Below are 17,479 nucleotides of genomic sequence, written 5' to 3'. Positions count from 1 at the left end.
ACACAGCATGTGTGATTTAAAGCAGTCAGACATGCTGGCACAACCAATCACAGATGCCTGGACTGCTGGTGGGCGGGTGAAGCAGTGCATATGAGTAAGATTAATGTGCGTCCCGGAAGCAGTGTTACAGCCTTGTGGGAGACTCAGTAAGTATAACGCACTTGCCCTAATCCCCCTACCCCTTTTTACCTCCATTTTAAAGCACATGATTTGGGTCCCCCTAGACTTATATGGGGAGTGGCGTCCGGGTCGATATCTGGGATCAGTTCTGAGCCAGGGTTGTTTTTTTTTTAAATCTGATAAAACCCACAATCCCAGATATCTGCAAGTCTGCCCATGACTAGTCATGATGTTTAATAAACCTTACCTTGTTTGACAGCAACACAATGCCTGTCTATACCTGAAGTGCTGCTAGAAAGTGAGGGTTCCCTTATAGTGTTTATCTGTTCTGTAATTTCATTTTTTTAGATTACAATTGGAAGCTTGGTATTTGTTATTACATTTGGCTTTATGAATATTTGAACAACCCCTTTAATAAATGACGCTGACAGAGCTTGAGCGAGAAAATTCCACATGGCTGATTATATTTGTAAGGCTGGAGTCACACGAGTGGCCCCTGTGTCAGCAGCCGGGACTGCTCGGATCCGAATCCGCGGTGGCTCGAGGGGTTTTCCGGACCCGGGGGTCGTGCGGCCACTCAAAACAAAAAAGGGGGGCATTTACAGGGGACTGTATATTGAAAGTTTGTGACGCCACCCACGGTGTGTGGTAAGGTGGAATACCACCGCTGCCGTTGGGAGCACCTGGTGGCGATGGGATGGGAGCCAGGTGTTTAACCCCTCCGTGGGTAGGGGAATGCCCCGGGGCTTGGTGATGCTGGCGGAGGGATACCGTTAGGGAGGTAAGGGTCACTGCGTACTCACTCAGTCCAATAACGCTGACACCAACAAATTGTAAACCAAAGTTCTGAGCACCGTTGTAGCAGGGAGGGAGCACGCCTGGATCCTGTGCCTGTTGGTGTTCCTTGTTAGCCTGTGACCTTTTCCTTGGCACCTTTCTACTGATTAGCCCCTGTAGTGTAAAACTAGTCGGGTCCCGCTCACTAGTGTGGCTAACTGGGTGAGCTTGCTCTCAGGGTTCACGCTTTGGATTTTCTGGACTGCGGATTGGAAAAGTTCTATCCCCCTCGTTGCGCTAGTACCCCGATTTTGGAGCGGGTGGAGAACGGATCTTGAAGGCCCCGTCCTCGTCGGGTGAATTACCAGGACGCTTGAAGCTACTTCCCGGCCTAGGGTCCACGTACCCCGTCTTGCCCTGGCCCCTGCCCGGGGATGGCACAAGGCCGCCGGCTGCCCTCCTCGGCAGTTCCGTGCCCCTTGTCACGATCCCCTGCGACTGGGGTTCCAGCTCCTACCAGGCCCAGACCAACGTCTGCCACCTAGTAGTCTCCAGGAGCCCTGCTCCCAACCTCCTCCAACGCTACCCCTCTCTCAACAGACTCTCCTGACCCTCCCTTACCATCCCCCCAAGTGGGCGGCCCTATTCCCTTCGGGCTACCCATTGGTGTGTCTGGTGGGTGTGGTGCAGAGTGTTCCTAGGATTTTGATTAGCTTGTTCTTAGCAACACCAAAGGTCAGGGACCCGTAACCAAGGAGGATGTGGATACTGTGAAGAAGGGCAGATTGCGCAATACCCTGTGACGACCTGATAGGCCAGGGCGTCACATCTATCTCAGGTAAGAGGGGGTTAATCGCCGGTGTTCCACATTCACACACTACATGCAGCTTAGGAGCTTTCACACAGGGTGGGATGGCTCAGGGTAGGCAGGGGGGTGGCCATCACGATCATGGGACTTACCCGGTCACTGAAGCCAGCCACCTGGTGGGCGGGTTCCACCTGGGAGTAGAAATAGGCGCAATACACTCATAACAAGAACAGACCCGTCAGGACCAAGAGAAGACATCTCTGCAAAACTTGGACTTTATTAGGCCCGGGGCTTGGAGTGGGAGCTCAGCTAGGGTACCTACCTGCTGAGAGGGACACTATAGAACTAGGTCTCTCTCTCCTTCTCTCTCAAAACACTGGTGGTTGCCCCTTACCAGATCTGGGATTGAACGGAGCCCATCACGGCAGTGACCAGTGCGACCGGGCTGGCAGCTGAAGTTCTGAGTAAACTACACCCTGAACCCGCAGAGACTGTGTTGCCTCGTCCTTACTGGCGCCGTCGCCCAGCGCTTAGGTGCCAACAGCCATTAAAACCCTCATCATCCAGCTGGGGCCCGCTCCACCTGTGGGGAGCGACACCATCCTGACTGCCATAACACCTGCCCCGGTGAGGAACCCTGCAGCGGTGGCTACTCCCTGGCCGCATACCACAGGTGGCGTCACAACAAACTCTCCCCCACTATTTACTGTATGCTTTTGACTCGCCCACCCCAGGGCTATGGGACACCCGGTGCCGGGCCGGACTACTCCGGGGGTCGTTAGTGGTGGCTGGGCCCGACTCCGTACCCTGGTGGGGTCAATTAAGATGGCTTCAGTGGGGGTGATTGTTAAAGTTTATAATTTTCGTGACGCCACCTGTGGTTTGCGGCTACTAAGCCGCCGCTGCTGTATGAGGCCTCCGGGGTGATGGAATGGCAGCAATGGTGGTACTGCTCCCCACAGGTGGAGCGGTGCCCCGGGGCAACAGTTGGTGCTTGTAAGTGTCTATGGTGATGTTGGTGTGAATGATACGGTGCAGGGCCGACAGGCAGTGAAAGAAACAGTCACAAACAGTAGTCTCTATACCTTCTCCTCTTTCACTTTGAGAACAGTCCAGTCCTGGGAGGCCGTTACAGGTGGTCGAGGGCTCCGGCCAGCCTGAAAGTAACTGAGGTATCTTTTTGGCCAGATGAGTATGAGGCCTACTCCTGTTCTTTCTTTGCTGTTATAGGGCCCTGCACTCTGGATTAGCAATGGCCCTCTTGCTGCTGGGACCGATGATACGTCCCTCTCCCTGTGTGGTAGGCTGCACAGGCCCTCGCTGGTGCTTCTCTGCTGGAGTCCACACCGGGCCCTGGTGATGCAGCTGTACCTTCAGGTTGTTTATGGGCCAGGTGCTTGCAGCTCTCCTGCCCTTCGGATTCAGCTACCAGGGAATATTTTAGGCCCTGGTGGCCACAGACTCCGATGTCCAAGTCTACTTCTTTGCCTCTCTGCAGCTCTGGCCTCCCTGGACTGAGCTAACCAGCTCCAGCCCCAGTTCACCAGACTGCACACTCTGTGTCTGCTCTCTCGCTCTCTCCTCACAGACTGAACACTAACTCCTCCCTCAGGTCAGACTTGAGGAATGCTCCCTGGAACTCCAGGTTCAGAGCTCCCCCTGCTGGCCTGAGGGAGAAACTGCGTTGGATGTTGAACTTACTGGCCAATAGCCCTCCCAATTACCTCCAGGCTCAGCATTAACCCTTTGGAGGGGCAATGCTGTTGTGGCGACCAGGTCCTGGGGCGCCACACTTTGGGGCAACGGAACTGGGCAAGGCCACCCGTGACCACACCTGACCCGACCCACGACTGCCCGGCAACGAGTAGGTTAACCACCTGCCCCGTGGGGCGCTACATACATCATGCGAGTTAGGGATTTTTTTTCTTTCCTAGCGTCCATATGACATTTGTATGCAATGCTTTTTTTTTCTCAGCAACTATTATTCTACAATCATTTACAGGATCATTTACAGTGATCTATGCTACAGAATGGTAATATATCCGTAAAAAACAGACGGCGTATGGATGGTCCGTGTGCCGTTCGTCTTTTTTCCTTGCACTCAATGAGTTGTATTGGCGAGGCTCATCCGATTTACACATGCTACATCTGGATGAGAAAAAAAATATCTGATCTGCTCTGTCTCATTGACTGACATTGGTCAAGATTTTCTCGCATTGTATTCATCCGATTCTTACGTTCATGGGCCCTAGGCCTAAAAGTGAATATCTCTATTTATGAGTCAGAATTCCATTTTTGAGAATACACAATATAGAACGGGTTTGCTCTAAACCACAAAATACTGGTGTTTCCAGTTTCCCCACAATGTGATGCAATGGAGTGTGACCTGTGAAAGGGGAGGGAGTGGTTTCCTCTGGAGCTGACTGAGACTGAACACCCTAATCTTATTAGTGCACACTGAAGCTGGAGCGATGGTTTCCATCCCTTGGTTATGCTCTTGCTGCCTGGTCACACAGACCCTTGTATATATATTTCTCTTAGGACTGTTGGCGACATTAATCTATACAAAGCTGAGACACAAAGATGTATTCTTCGATGCTCGGGGAAGAGCGGTGCTCATCACCGGCTGTGACTCAGGCTTTGGAAACCTGCTGGCACTCAGGCTGCTTGAAATGGGATTCACGGTCTTCGCTGCTTGCCTGTTTCCTGATGGAGAGGGAGCCCAGGCTCTGATAAACCATTCATCCCCTGGGCAGGTGAAAGTCATCAGGCTAGACGTGACCAAAGATGAGGAGGTGGAAAAGGTGAAGCAGTATGTGAAGGAAAACCTCCCTGAGAAAGGTAAGAAGGTTTCTAATTATTTTTTAAAGTATTACATAGAGCTTAAAGGGAATCTGTCACCAGGTTTTTGCTCCGCCATCTCAGAGCAGCATAATGTAGAAGCAGAGATCCTGATTCCAGTGATGTGTCACTTACTGAGTTGTTTGATGTGATTTTGATAAAATCAATGTTTTCTCTGCTGCAGTACACCAAGTAGTCCTCTAATGATAATCTACTGCTGATTAATCAGTGATTTTATCAAAACTACACTAAGCAGCCCAGTAAGTGACACATTGCAGGAATCAGCATCTCTGCTCCTACATTATGCTGCTCTCAGATTAGGTGGCAAAAACCTGGTGACAGATTCCGTTTAAGTCTGGATTCACACATATGGAGTGTGATGCACAGAACGGACACGGGTCTCTTGTTCTGAATTCGACAGCATCACATATGAGGCTTTTAAAGGGTTATTTCAAATCCCCAAATCCTATCCCAATGTGTAGTAGGTGTAATAATAATATTAGCAAAATCCTCTAATTAGAAATGAAGTATAGTTCTTTTGATTAGCTATTGTCTCTTACCTCATGTGTATGCCGGGTATTGTAACTTAGGTTTCCATGGTTACGAACACTCATATACTCAGTTATTTGTGGTCGTAACCATAGATACCTCAGCTGTAATGCCCTGCATATGAGATAAGAGACATGGCTACATCAGAAGAACTATACTATATTGCTAATTGGAGGTATTTGCGAATATTTTTATTATTACACCTACTACATATTGGGACAGGATCTTGGTGCTGGGAATAACCCTTTAAGTTTTGGTCAGGAGACCTACAGCTTGTCTGTGCATCGCGTTCTGAACACAATGTGTGAGTCCAGCCTTAGGCTTCATTCAGACTTCCGTGTGGCACGTATATGTGTGGCACGTATATGTGTGGCACGTATATGTGTGGCACATATATGTGTGGTACGTATATGTGTGGTATCAGTTTTTTTCACGGATACCATACATAATCATTTTAACCTATGGTGCCATGAATAGGGTATATTCATGCACAGTTTTTTTAAGGTGCACAAATTCAACATGTTTTTGAGGCAAAAACCCCCTTCTCACCTCTAAATCACTTGACGCATCTATAAGGGATAAGCAGGTTATCCTGTAAAACACACCCCCCGTACCATATCTACCTAAATGAAGACGAGAACCACGACTTTATTGCAGGAATGGCCACAGTTTTATTTTACCGTATATATGTATACCAAACTTGTGGCCCAACATGCCACTCAATTGTTAAACTTAACCTTATACATATATACCCGTATAACCAGAAACACCGATAGATCCGTCCGAGAGGCAAACCATCATTCCTAACCCCCCGGCCGTAACCTCCAAACCGGCCCAGAGGACCACCTCGGCCGTGACCACCCGGCCCGAGGTGAGGGGTAACAACGTTCCATCGTTAATTACCCCTACCCAGAACCTGCGGGACCTCCGCCCACAAGTTCCCATCCACTCCGAAGCCACTCCCCTTGAGCGACTTCGTACCAACAAGCCGACTGTCGGTACTCCCAACCTCTCAGACGGACCTATCACCCCGCCACAGGCCGGCCAAGTGACACCCTTACTTGGCCCGGGCCCCCCACACCCCCAGTGCTTGCTCTAGGCCATCCCTCAAACCCAACATCCATAAATCCAGACCCACATCAGTCAGGTGAACCCCATCTCTCCTTAGATACTGCTCCGTGGACTCCTCCAATTCTCTATGCCGCACCACCAACCCACCATTTCTCGCCACAAACCTGCCAATAGCCCGGTTCAGCTTGCTCCGAGCCCTATTAATACGGTCCACCGACCTCCCAAAACGCCACTGCGTCCGAGCTATAATGTCCGACCAAACGATAACTATGCCCGGGAACGCCCTCCACAAATGTAACAGGTCCAGCTTTATATCCCTTTTCAATTCCCTCGCCGACCTTACTCCCAAATCGTTCCCTCCCACATGTAAAATTAACACATCAGGGACACGATCCATACGGCTATAATAAGCCACCTCAGGGCGCACCCTACCCCAGGTCATGCCCCGAATTCCGAGCCACTTTACTCGAGCTTCCGACACCGACACTCCGAGCTGCCGACCGTCACGCCGCACATCCGCCCGCAACGCTCCCCAATACACATAGGAGTGCCCGAGGATCCACACAAGGCATGGACCAATAAAATACAAAGACCACGAATAAAAACAGCAACAGCACAAGAAATTGCCCACAAACCGGCATCTAACACCAACCTTGAATCCCCCACCCCTGACCATCACCTGACCAAGTGAGGCCTAATGTACAAACGGAACCTGGAAGACTCCCACCTCCCAATCCGCCGGATACAATCCTTACTCAAACCCCACCTGGCGGCCTCCGTTGCCGCCCCAATCCGGAAGGAGTGAGACCCGTACTCACGTGGCTCCTCCCCCACCCTTGCTAGAGCCATCTTCAGCACCGCATTGAATTGATACCGCGACAAAGCCAATCCGTCCGTATGCCTAAGAAAAACACCCGGGTAACCGCCGCGCACCTTTAAAAACTCTGACACATGTAACACTGGGCACAACTGGTGCCCCGGTAAAGCGTACAACACTACTAAGCGCCCCCGGCCCCTCTGATCCGTCTTAGAAAAACGAAGCCGACATTCCACTCTATCCTCCCCCAGCATCACATCACCCAACAGCAAACCACCCATCGCTTGCTTAGTCGGGCTGACCAATTCGCCAATACGAAAGGCCCCAAAAAACGCCAGTACAAAAGCTACCGAGAACAACACCCGCTCATAAGGAGACGAACACAACTCCCCTAAACACCCCACCAAACGCACCAACAATGGCAATGACACCGGCCGCCTACAGTCACGCGACTGAGCCCCTTTTCGAAAACCCTTCATCGCCTGTCGCACCAGAAAATCCTTAGTCGCGTCCCGAACCCCTTGCATCTGAAACAAAAAGGCCAACGCCGCCAACTTGCAACCAATCACCGAAACAGACCTGCCTTCCGAAAAATCCCCACTTATTAACATCAGTACCCCCCAACACTCGACCCTGGTAACCCGACTCCATGAACTCCCCACTTTCCAACTCTGCCCATTCCTGCCACACCGCCTGATATCGGCACCAAGTAGCCTCAGACACCGATCTCCGAATTCCCTCAAAAGCTACACCGATGCCAGGTCCCACAGCCAGTTCGGGCAAGGTTCCCCCTCCGCGTCCGCTTCCGGCACCAGCTTCCTGAACCTGCAAAACTGAAACCGTGATAGCGCATCAGCCACCTCGTTGCGAATCCCAGGCACATGCCGAGCCACCACGCAAATGTTTAACTCCAAACAACGCAACACTAGATGCCTTAAATACCCCACAACCGGCGGGGATTTTGCCGACAGTGCGTTGATGGAATGCACCACCGCCATGTTGTCACAATGCATGCAAACCCTCCTTCCAGCAAAAACAGGGCCCCACAACTCCACCGCCACAATAATGGGAAACAATTCCAACAGCGCCAAATTCCTCACCAAACCTGCTTCCACCCACCGCCGCGGCCACTTTCCCACACACCAGCGCGTTTGAAAAATTGCTCCAAAACCTGTCGCCCCAGCCGCATCCGTGTACAATTCCAGCTGGCTATTGGACACCGCCTCGCTCATCCAAAGGGTCCGACCGTTGTACCGGTCCAAGAACTCCTCCCACACCAACAAATCCCCTTTCATCATTTTTGTCACTCTGACAAAGTGATTTGGAGCTTTTACCCCTGCGGTTGCGCTCGCCAGTCTCCTATTAAATATCCGCCCCATCGGCATAATGCGACAAGCGAAATTCAATTTTCCGAGCACTGACTGCAACTCGCGCAACCGCACCTTCTTGGCCTGAGACAAAAACCGCACCGACGCCTTCAAATCCAACAGCTTTCCCTCCGGCAACCGGCATTCCATTGCCAGTGTATCAATTTCGATACCTAAGAAACATAATACCGTCACCGGCCCTTCTGTTTTGTCTTTTGCCAACGGAATACCCAGGCTCCGCGCGATCCGCTCTAACGTAAACAACAACAAGGAGCAAACCGAAGAGCCCGCCGGACCCACGCAAAAGAAGTCATCCAGATAGTGAATCACTGAATGGACTCCTGCCACCTCCTTGACTACCCATTCCACAAACGTACTGAATGCCTCAAAATAAGCACACGAAATGGAACAGCCCATCGGCAGGCAACGATCCACATAGTATTCACCATCCCACATACACCCTAAGAGATGAAAGCTCTCCAGATGCACCGGGAGTAAACGAAAAGCTGCTTCCACATCCGCCTTTGCCATCAGGGCCCCCCGCCCCGCTACCCTTACCAGCTCCAAGGCCCTATCGAACGATACATAACATACCGCCGACAATTCCGGTGATATCCCATCATTCACCGACAATCCCGCCGGATAAGATAAATGATGAATGAGCCGAAATTTGTTCGGCTCCTTCTTAGGTACCACCCCAAGGGGGGAAATCCGTAAATTAGAGAATGGCGGGTCCTGGAATGGGCCCGCCATCCTCCCCAACTCCACCTCCTTCTGCAGCTTTTCCTTCACCACCGCCGGATGTTCTTTTGCGGACCGCAAGTTTCCCGGGCGAAACACCGGCGCCTCAGATTCAAACGGAATCCGAAAGCCATCTGTAAAACCACGTTCCAACAACTCCGCCGCCCGCACATCCGGGTATCTACTTAAATAGGGAAGCATCGCCTCTACCCTCACTGGCGTCCTCCCTTTTTCCAGACCCCTCCCCCGCCTTTCCTTTGCCTTTCTTGAAGCACCTGGCCAGAGGGTGGGACCCTCCACATCCGGAACACTCGTGTCTGAACCGACAAGAGGCCCCGAACTTACACTGTCCCTCGTTATACTGCCAACAAGCTCCCTTTTTCTGTCCAGCCGAGGACCCGCCACTCGCACCCGGGCTCCCGGCACCCCCTCGAAAGGGCTGAGCCGGCGCCGTCATTAACCGCATCCACAAAGAAATATCCTTGTGGCCCCACTGGACTCCCGGCCGCAGAGCCTTCCGCTGCCGGAACTGCTCATCATATCTCAACCACCCCAAACCGCCGTATACTCTATACGCTTCCCCTATCGCGTCCATATATCCAAATAGGGCGGAACAATGCTCCGGCTCCTTTTCCCCTATCACACTGGCTAAGATAGCAAAGGCCTGCAACCAATTGGTAAACGTCCTCGGGATCAACCTATACCGCCGTTTTTCCTCATCCTCCTTCTCCTTTTTTGTATCACTAGGTTTCACCTTATCCAAATTAAACTTTTCCAAGGGAAGCAGGGAAAAAATTTCCACATACTCCCCCTTCCAAATCTTTTCCCTCACCTCCTTTTTTAAATGAACCCCCTAACTGCCCTTCAAAGCACACATAAATTTCACTCCGTGCCCTATCATCCAAACGCACTACGTCATCCTCCTTTTCTTTTTCATTTTCCGCCTCCTTACTCGCACCCACGGAAGCCGCCCCACCAGCCTCCTGTCCCGTACCTGCCGCCGAGGTCGTGTCCCCCGCCGCAACATCGCGCACCGGCGCTTCTGTCCGCACCACCTCCGTGGGGCCCACCCACGCCCCCACCGGAGCCCCAGGCCCAGTCCGACTACCCCTTTCCGCAGACAACCCCTGCAACACCCCCAAAAGCTGCCCCCAAAACTCTGGACCCGGTAAACCAGACTGCCCGACCGCACTCGCCCCCAGCGCAACGCGTCCCGCGACGGAACCCCCGCCCTCGCCCGCGCTACCCACAGCATGTAACATTTCTGTTGTCTGCTCACCAGGCTGCCGTTGAGTCGACGCCGGAACAGCCGTGCCACGATCTTCCAGCTGCCGCTCCGTCCGACCTGCCGCTGCTCCTTCTTCCTCGCTGGAGTCTGATGCGCTGCCGAAATCCTCAGGGGGGACCAGCGAGGGGACAGCCCGCACCTGGCGGCCGTCGACCCCCACGGTCACCGCACCCCGCTCGTCCGGGCGACTCCTGCTTGACCTCTTCCTTTTCTCCCGCCGTGGCGCCCTGCCGCCGTCTCTTCCCGCTGTAATCGTGATATCCTGCCGCGCCGCCCCTTCTCCTGTCGTCCTCAGTGGGCTCCCTCCCTGCCGACTGCCGGAAGGCCGTGCCGAGCTTGCACCTCGCCGGGACCCACCCCCAGCACGCTCCTCGCCGGGGGGGACCGTGACTACCGATCTCCTCTGTGCCTGCGGGCCACCGTACCCCTCCTCCGATCTCCTGACCTCGCCGCTCACATCCGCTCCCGTCCCCCGTCCTGTTGCTCTCCCCTGCGGCCTGCAGGGAGTCTCCTCCGGCAATCCGGCACGCCGAGCGCCACCCCCAGCCGGCACATCACTGGGGGCTGCCGTCATCCATGCTCCGGTCTGGTGCTGCGCAGGCCGCGGACCGGAAGTGGGCCTCGCAGAGGCTCCGCCCACCCCCGACCCACGGGATCTCCGTCGCGGATTCCTCCCGGTGGCCGGCTGCTCCCCTAGGTTAGTTGGAGGGCTCCGCCGCTGCTCCGGAGGGTCCCCGCAGGGGCTCCTTGATCTGATTCTCCCCCTCCAGCTGGGGGAGTAGCGCTCCGGCGGTCACGCCCGCCGAGCACGTAGCCACGGCCCGGGCGCTGGAACAGCAGGCGGCGCCGCTCCAGCCCCACAGACCGCTGCCAGCTGCTGCCTCAGGGCATCCACTCCCATGACCTCGGATGCCCCCCGCACCATCTCCAGGAGTTCAGCAAGGGCAGCCATGGCAGGAAGCAGCAGCAGCACTACGTCCTGGGACACAAAGATCAATCGACGAAAGGGGAGGTAAACAGCACACCCCCCTCTCTTATACCTCTCCCAACACCCCACCCCTTCCTTGCTCCCCCCCAATCCCCTTACAGCTCCCTACTACCAATCCTGTACTCCCACACATCCCCCATCCCATGCAAACCTATTAACCCTTTCCTAACCTTGCACCCTCCCGATCGTCATGGGGTCCATTCACCCCTATGGGGCTCACTGCCCTTCTTTGTCACGGTTTTCATTTTCACACATTTTGCATGCTTTTGTGTTGCTTATTTTTTTTTTTTTTGCACTGATCGAGAGTTCAAAAAACCTCAGAAAAATAAAAACGCTCAAAAAAAACCTCACTGTATGAACAGCAATGTGGATTTCCTGTTGAAATCAATAACAGAGTATTTGAGGCAGCTCTTAGGCCACGGTCGCACACTGAGTATTTGGTGAGTTATTTTACCTCAGTATGTGTAGCCAAAACCAAGAAAAAATACAGCAGTGGTGCCCGTGTTTCTATTATACGTTTCATCTGACTGTTCCACTCCTGGTTTTGGCTACAAATTCTGAGGTAAAAACTCAATGTGCACATGTGGCCTTAAAGGGAACCTGTCACCACTTTTTTGGCGTATAAGCTGCGGCCACCACCACCGGGCTCTTATATACAGCATTCTAACATGCTGTATATAAGAGCCCAGGCCGCTGTGAGAACATAAAAAACACTTTATAATACTTACCTAACGGTCACTGCGGTGGCCATATGGGCGTCTCCGTTCTCCGGTGCCGGCTCCTCCCTCTTTCGGCCATCTTTGACCTCTTTCTGAAGCCTGTGTGCACGACGCGTCTACATCATACACACTCGCCGGTCCTGTTCGGGACCTGAATGCCGGCGAGTGTGTATGACGTTGGACGCGTCATGCACCTCGGCTAGACAAGGAGAACAAAGATGGCCAAAAGTGGCAGCGCCGGCACCGGAGACGCCTATATGGCCAACCGCGCGACCGTTAGGTAAGTATTATAAAGTGTTTTTTATGTTCTCACAGCGGCCTGGGCTCTTATATTCAGCATGTTAGAATGCTGTATATAAGAGCCCGGTGGTGGTGGCTGCAGTTTATAGGCCGAAAAAGTTGTGACAGGTTCCCTTTTAATGTGGATTTTGAAGTATATCTGCTTCAAAATCCACTTAAAAAAAAACAAACTGTGAACATTCTCTAAGGCTACGTTCCCATGATGAGATTAGTGGTGATTTTTAATGTAGCAGAACCATTGCAGCATTTCCACCCCTACTATGTAAATTAGATTACTTGCATTTTTTAAGTGTTTTTCAGTGCTTTTTTTTTTGTTTACTTGCATTTTTATGGCATGTTTGATGCGCTCTTTTTGGTATGTCTTGTGACTGATACTTCTTGATATCTAAGGATTACATGCTATTTTAATTCATTTCTGCAGCAGAAACAATCAAACCACATGTGTGGTTTTTACTTGCGGATTTTTTTTCATCTAATGCACTTCCTTGCGGAAAATTTGCACATTAAATTCAACAACTGACATTTGTGCATTTGAAACACACACCGCAGGTCAGGGTTTTTTCACACTATTTTTTGAGCAGTGAATATTTTCTATGGAAACAACTATTCTCTGGAGTTTTGCAATCCCGAAAAGTGTTGTCCAGTACTTGGACAAACCCTTCTCAATCCCAATGTTTCCCCCTTGTAAAGTAATAACACTTATGCTCCCATAGGTGCCAGCGCCCTTTCAGCAGTGTCAGTACTGCCTCTCCCAGGGCTTGTGTGACATTATGTTACGTGATCCTTACAACTAATCAGCGCCGGCTTCTCACTCCCCTCCTTTGGACAAATCAAATACAGCCGGAGAAAGCGCTACTGCTCGCTCACCTCCCCCTGATGTAGGTAATACATCTTAAAGGGGGGGAGGTAATACGTCTGAAGGTGGTGGATAATACGTCTGAAGCGGCCACTAATTGTCTGCAGCAATCACGTGATATGACAGCCGGTGTTATTTTACCGGGGGGGGGGGATTCTGCCTCTGACATCACCAGAATCTGTGACTCAAAGGTGTAGAAAGATGCAAGGGTGACCTCTGTATGTCTTTTTAACCTTCCTATTGACTTGTGTTGTAACGTATTGTGCATTTTCCTAGTGACAAACATCTGAAGTGGTTAAAAAAACATTGAAAAGCCTGAACATACATAAAGAATATTGTTTTTGAATATAAATCAGTAGGAACATTCTAACATTTTGTTGGCAGTTTTTCTAGCATTCTTACGTGTAGACCTGCTGAAAAAATAGAAAGACAAAATCACTGATCTCAGGGAGACCAGCCTGAGAAAACACTGCCGGCAGCCAGCGAAGGCGCTCAACACAGTGAAATCCTAGGTGTATTGCCCCCTGGGAAGTATGCACCTGGGATGTCACTGTGTTGAGTACCTTCGCTGGCTGTCAGCAGTGTTTTCTCTGGCTGGTCTCCCCGAGATCAGTGAATGTTTTGTCTTGCTGGTCTACTAGGCATTGCTCCCACCTGGCCAGAATCCTACTCCACACTGATGAGGGGCAATACCCCGAAACAGCTGTCTGTGGATGGATACCTGGCCTTGGTATTTCCCTTGTCATATCTTTAAACTCGTCAAGAGCTGGATATTGACTAAAAGGGCCACTTAATATGATGGCTATGGTGGTCTCCTAAAAAGAGCCACTTCTTGGCTAAGTCCTTCCCGGAGGGATATCTGGCTACTTTCCGTGTCGAGACTCCTAACAGAGGCTCCACAGACCTTTTTTGATTTGAAAAAAATAGAAAGACTCAGTATGAACATACCCAAAGACATAGTCAGAAAATTATATTTCATTTACATATTGTTTTTATGTTAAAGATTTAAGACTTTTTGAATTTTTTTTTATTATTATTTTCAATATCATTATCTATGTTAGAGTGGTATTCTCAAGTTGTCTCTTGAGCAGCTCAGAGCTACACAGTCTCCTTACAGACTCCTTACTGGTTTCTAGCAGGGCAGGCTCTCCTCCTTGAGTGACAGGTAACTGCTGTATAAAAATGAATGGGCTGCAGAGCGCTGACTGAGGTAACTACTGCACAATCTTGGCCAATGTCTGGAAGCCAAGTCCCATGGAAACCAGCTATACAGTATAAAAGTAAAATCTGTTATATCAATAGGATTACAGCAGATAGAGAAAGCAAGATTAGTTGCAAACTTGCTTATTTTCATGCTGTCTCACTAATTAGAGGGAATCTTACAGCAGGTTTTCACTCTTTAAACTCAGAGCAGCATAAAGTAAGGGCCGAGAGCCTGATTCCAGAGATGTCACTTGCTCAGCCGCTTGTTGTAGTTTCAATACTTTCAGTGTTTTATCTGCAGGAGATTATCATTTGAGGATTATGTTTCACATGCCAGTTAGTCCAGCTAACCTGTGTAACCCATACCCCAGCATTGATTGGCAGATTGCTGACAATGTACACAGGAAGATACCAATCACGGGTGGGAGTGGGGTTATACAAAGCTCAGCAGTCATAGCACTGCTGCATGTACAGCAGAGAAAACAGATTTTATCAAAGCTGCACCAAACAGTACAGTAAGGGATACATCACTGAAATCAGGCTCTCTTCCCTTACATTATTCTGCTCCCAGATTACATAGCAAAAACCTGTTAACAAATTCCATTTAAAGCAATTTAGGAATTAGAGAATACCCACTTAAAGAAATTCCTGAAATCTTGCAGTTTTCCACTGGTCCTTGAGCATTAGGGTCTGTTTATATTGGGTTGTTGCTGTGAATTTTAAAGCAGAATCTAAAATAAAATTCCACACCTAGAGAATTAGACATGAACCACACATCCCAAAATCAGACTTTGATCTAAAGCCGCTAGGCGAAAATTAAATATCTGAACATGAGGTTCTTGGTTTAACATTCTGATCAGACTGTATGAAGCTATGTTAAATGTATGTATGTTAAACCAAGAACCTCATGTTCAGATATTTAATTTTTAATTACAAGCATGTGAATTGCAGCCTCAAGACTAAAAAAAAAACAAGGAGAAAATTGTAGAAAAAATACCCTGACTATAAATAAATAAATTGCAAGTGCTTAATAAACTTGCAAGTGCTTAATCTGGGACCCAGCTAACCACTTTACCATCCATATTGAAGTTTTGACATGACACAAGTCAGGTACAGAATATGTTTTTAACTTTAGTAGGTTAGGGACTGTCTCAGATGGGTACACCGTGACAAGGTGGGATGGCTTCTTACCTTTTTGCAAAAATGTATATACTAAGTACCCTGTTTATTAAGCACTTGCAATTTATTTATTTATAGTCAGGGTATTTTTTTCTACAATTTTCTCCTTGGTTTTTTTATTTAATTTTTAATGCCTAGGGGCATTAGATCAAAGTGTGATTTTGGGATGTGCAATTCATGTATTTTTCTCCAGGTGTGCTAAAATAAAATTCACATCAAAACCACTTAAAAGACCTGCAGCCGTTCCAACATAGCGGTTTGTACTCAGACCCTGAATGACCGACACGTAAAACTGGCCTAAGACTGGATGTAGATAATGCCGGATCCACAACAAGAAATAAATAGGCACGGTGACCTCTGCCAGGTTGCAGAAAAAAAAAACAATTCCCCCAACAAAGTTAAAAAATAGTTTTTAGACAAAAGGGGGCTTTACACGCTATGATATCGTTAATGTTTTATCGTCGGGGTCACATTGTTAGTGACGCACATCCGGCGTCATTAGTATCGCAGCGTGTGACACTTACCAGCGACCTCAAAAATGGTGAAAATCGTTCACCATGGAGAGGTCGTTCCAAAACCAAAAATCGGTAATGGTTGATTATCGATGTTGTTCGTCGCTCCTGCGGCAGCACACATCGCTATGTGTGACACCGCAGGAGCGAGGAACGTCTCCTTACCGGCCGCAATGCGGAAGGAAGGAGGTGGGCGGGATGTTACGTCCCGCTCATCTCCGCCCCTCCGCTTTGATTGGCCGGCCGCTTAGTGACGTCGCGGTGACGTAGCTGTGATGCCGAACGTCCCTTCACCTTGAGGGAGGGATTGTTCGGCAGTCACAGCGACGCCGCCGACCAGGTAAGTGCATGTGACGCTGCGGTAGCGATAATGTTCGCTATGGCAGCGAACACACGATATCGCACACACGACGGGGGCGGGTACTTACACGCTCGATATCGCTAGCAATTGCTAGCGATTTCGTAGCGTGTAAAGCCTGCTTAAGGTTCTCATATTCATGTGGCTGCTGTAGAGCAAATGTTTAACCACTACTCAGAGCAGCAGCTCAGACAAGATGGCTGCCAACACAATCCTGCACAAAAAGTAGAAAAAGATCTGCAATCAGAAATGTTAAATAAATAAAATCAGATACTAAACAATATATGATGGCCAGTATGGGTACAGGCACAGGACCTTCATCAAAGACAAATGCTGCAGCAAAATCTGCAATGATAGTCAATACTGCCACAGATTCCATTGTAGATGCGGTAGGTAATCTGCACATTTCACCCTATTCTTTGCAAAGGATAAATTCTGCTGTAAAATCCCAAACAGATGACTAGGACAACAAGTGACATTTCTACTACCAGTGTCAGAATGGGGCAGCAGGGGCCCACCTCTAAGGCTAAGGACACATGGCGAGTGGAATGCGATAAAAAAATCACATTCCACTTATACCCATAGTACTTTATGTGGCAACTCCCATGAGCATTTTTTTTTTCTCAGCCCTAATTGGACCGAAAAAACAATCGCAGCATGCTGCAGGTGGAATATGATTTATTTTCTTTCGCACTCATACAAGTCTATGGGTGCGAGAGAAACATCGCACTGCACTCGCATTACACTGGAGAACAGTGCGATATACGCATCAGCTGACAATGGAGGATATAGGGAGATTAATCCCTCCTTCTCCTCCACAGCACACGCCCTCTCCTCCCCGGCTGTGCTGCGATTGCAGGATCGCATCAGAGTGGCATAACACTTGGCTTACACTCCAGCAGAGCAAGAGCCGAGTGTCATGTGATGCAATCGCATTAAATGCTCGTGTGTCCCAGGCCTAACTGACTCTGGGGGTCCACCGATC

General features: G+C 50.0%; 1 protein-coding gene across 1 annotated transcript in view; it reads left to right on the top strand.

Annotated features, from left to right (window-relative positions):
• The first annotated feature begins 4,119 nt into the window (after positions 1–4,119).
• The window catches only part of LOC142295003 (retinol dehydrogenase 7-like), a 60,169-nt gene continuing 46,809 nt past the window's right edge, over positions 4,120–17,479 (top strand). The window contains exon 1 of the mRNA XM_075338072.1: positions 4,120–4,546. Coding sequence (XP_075194187.1) covers positions 4,177–4,546 — 370 coding nt within the window. The 5' untranslated portion in view covers positions 4,120–4,176. The remainder of the gene's footprint in view (positions 4,547–17,479) is intronic.

This window comes from Anomaloglossus baeobatrachus, chromosome 3, assembly GCF_048569485.1.
Source record: "Anomaloglossus baeobatrachus isolate aAnoBae1 chromosome 3, aAnoBae1.hap1, whole genome shotgun sequence".
NCBI classification, from domain to species: domain Eukaryota; kingdom Metazoa; phylum Chordata; class Amphibia; order Anura; family Aromobatidae; genus Anomaloglossus; species Anomaloglossus baeobatrachus.
Note: the sequence above shows the minus strand (reverse complement) of the source record. Positions and strands in the feature narration are given on the sequence as shown.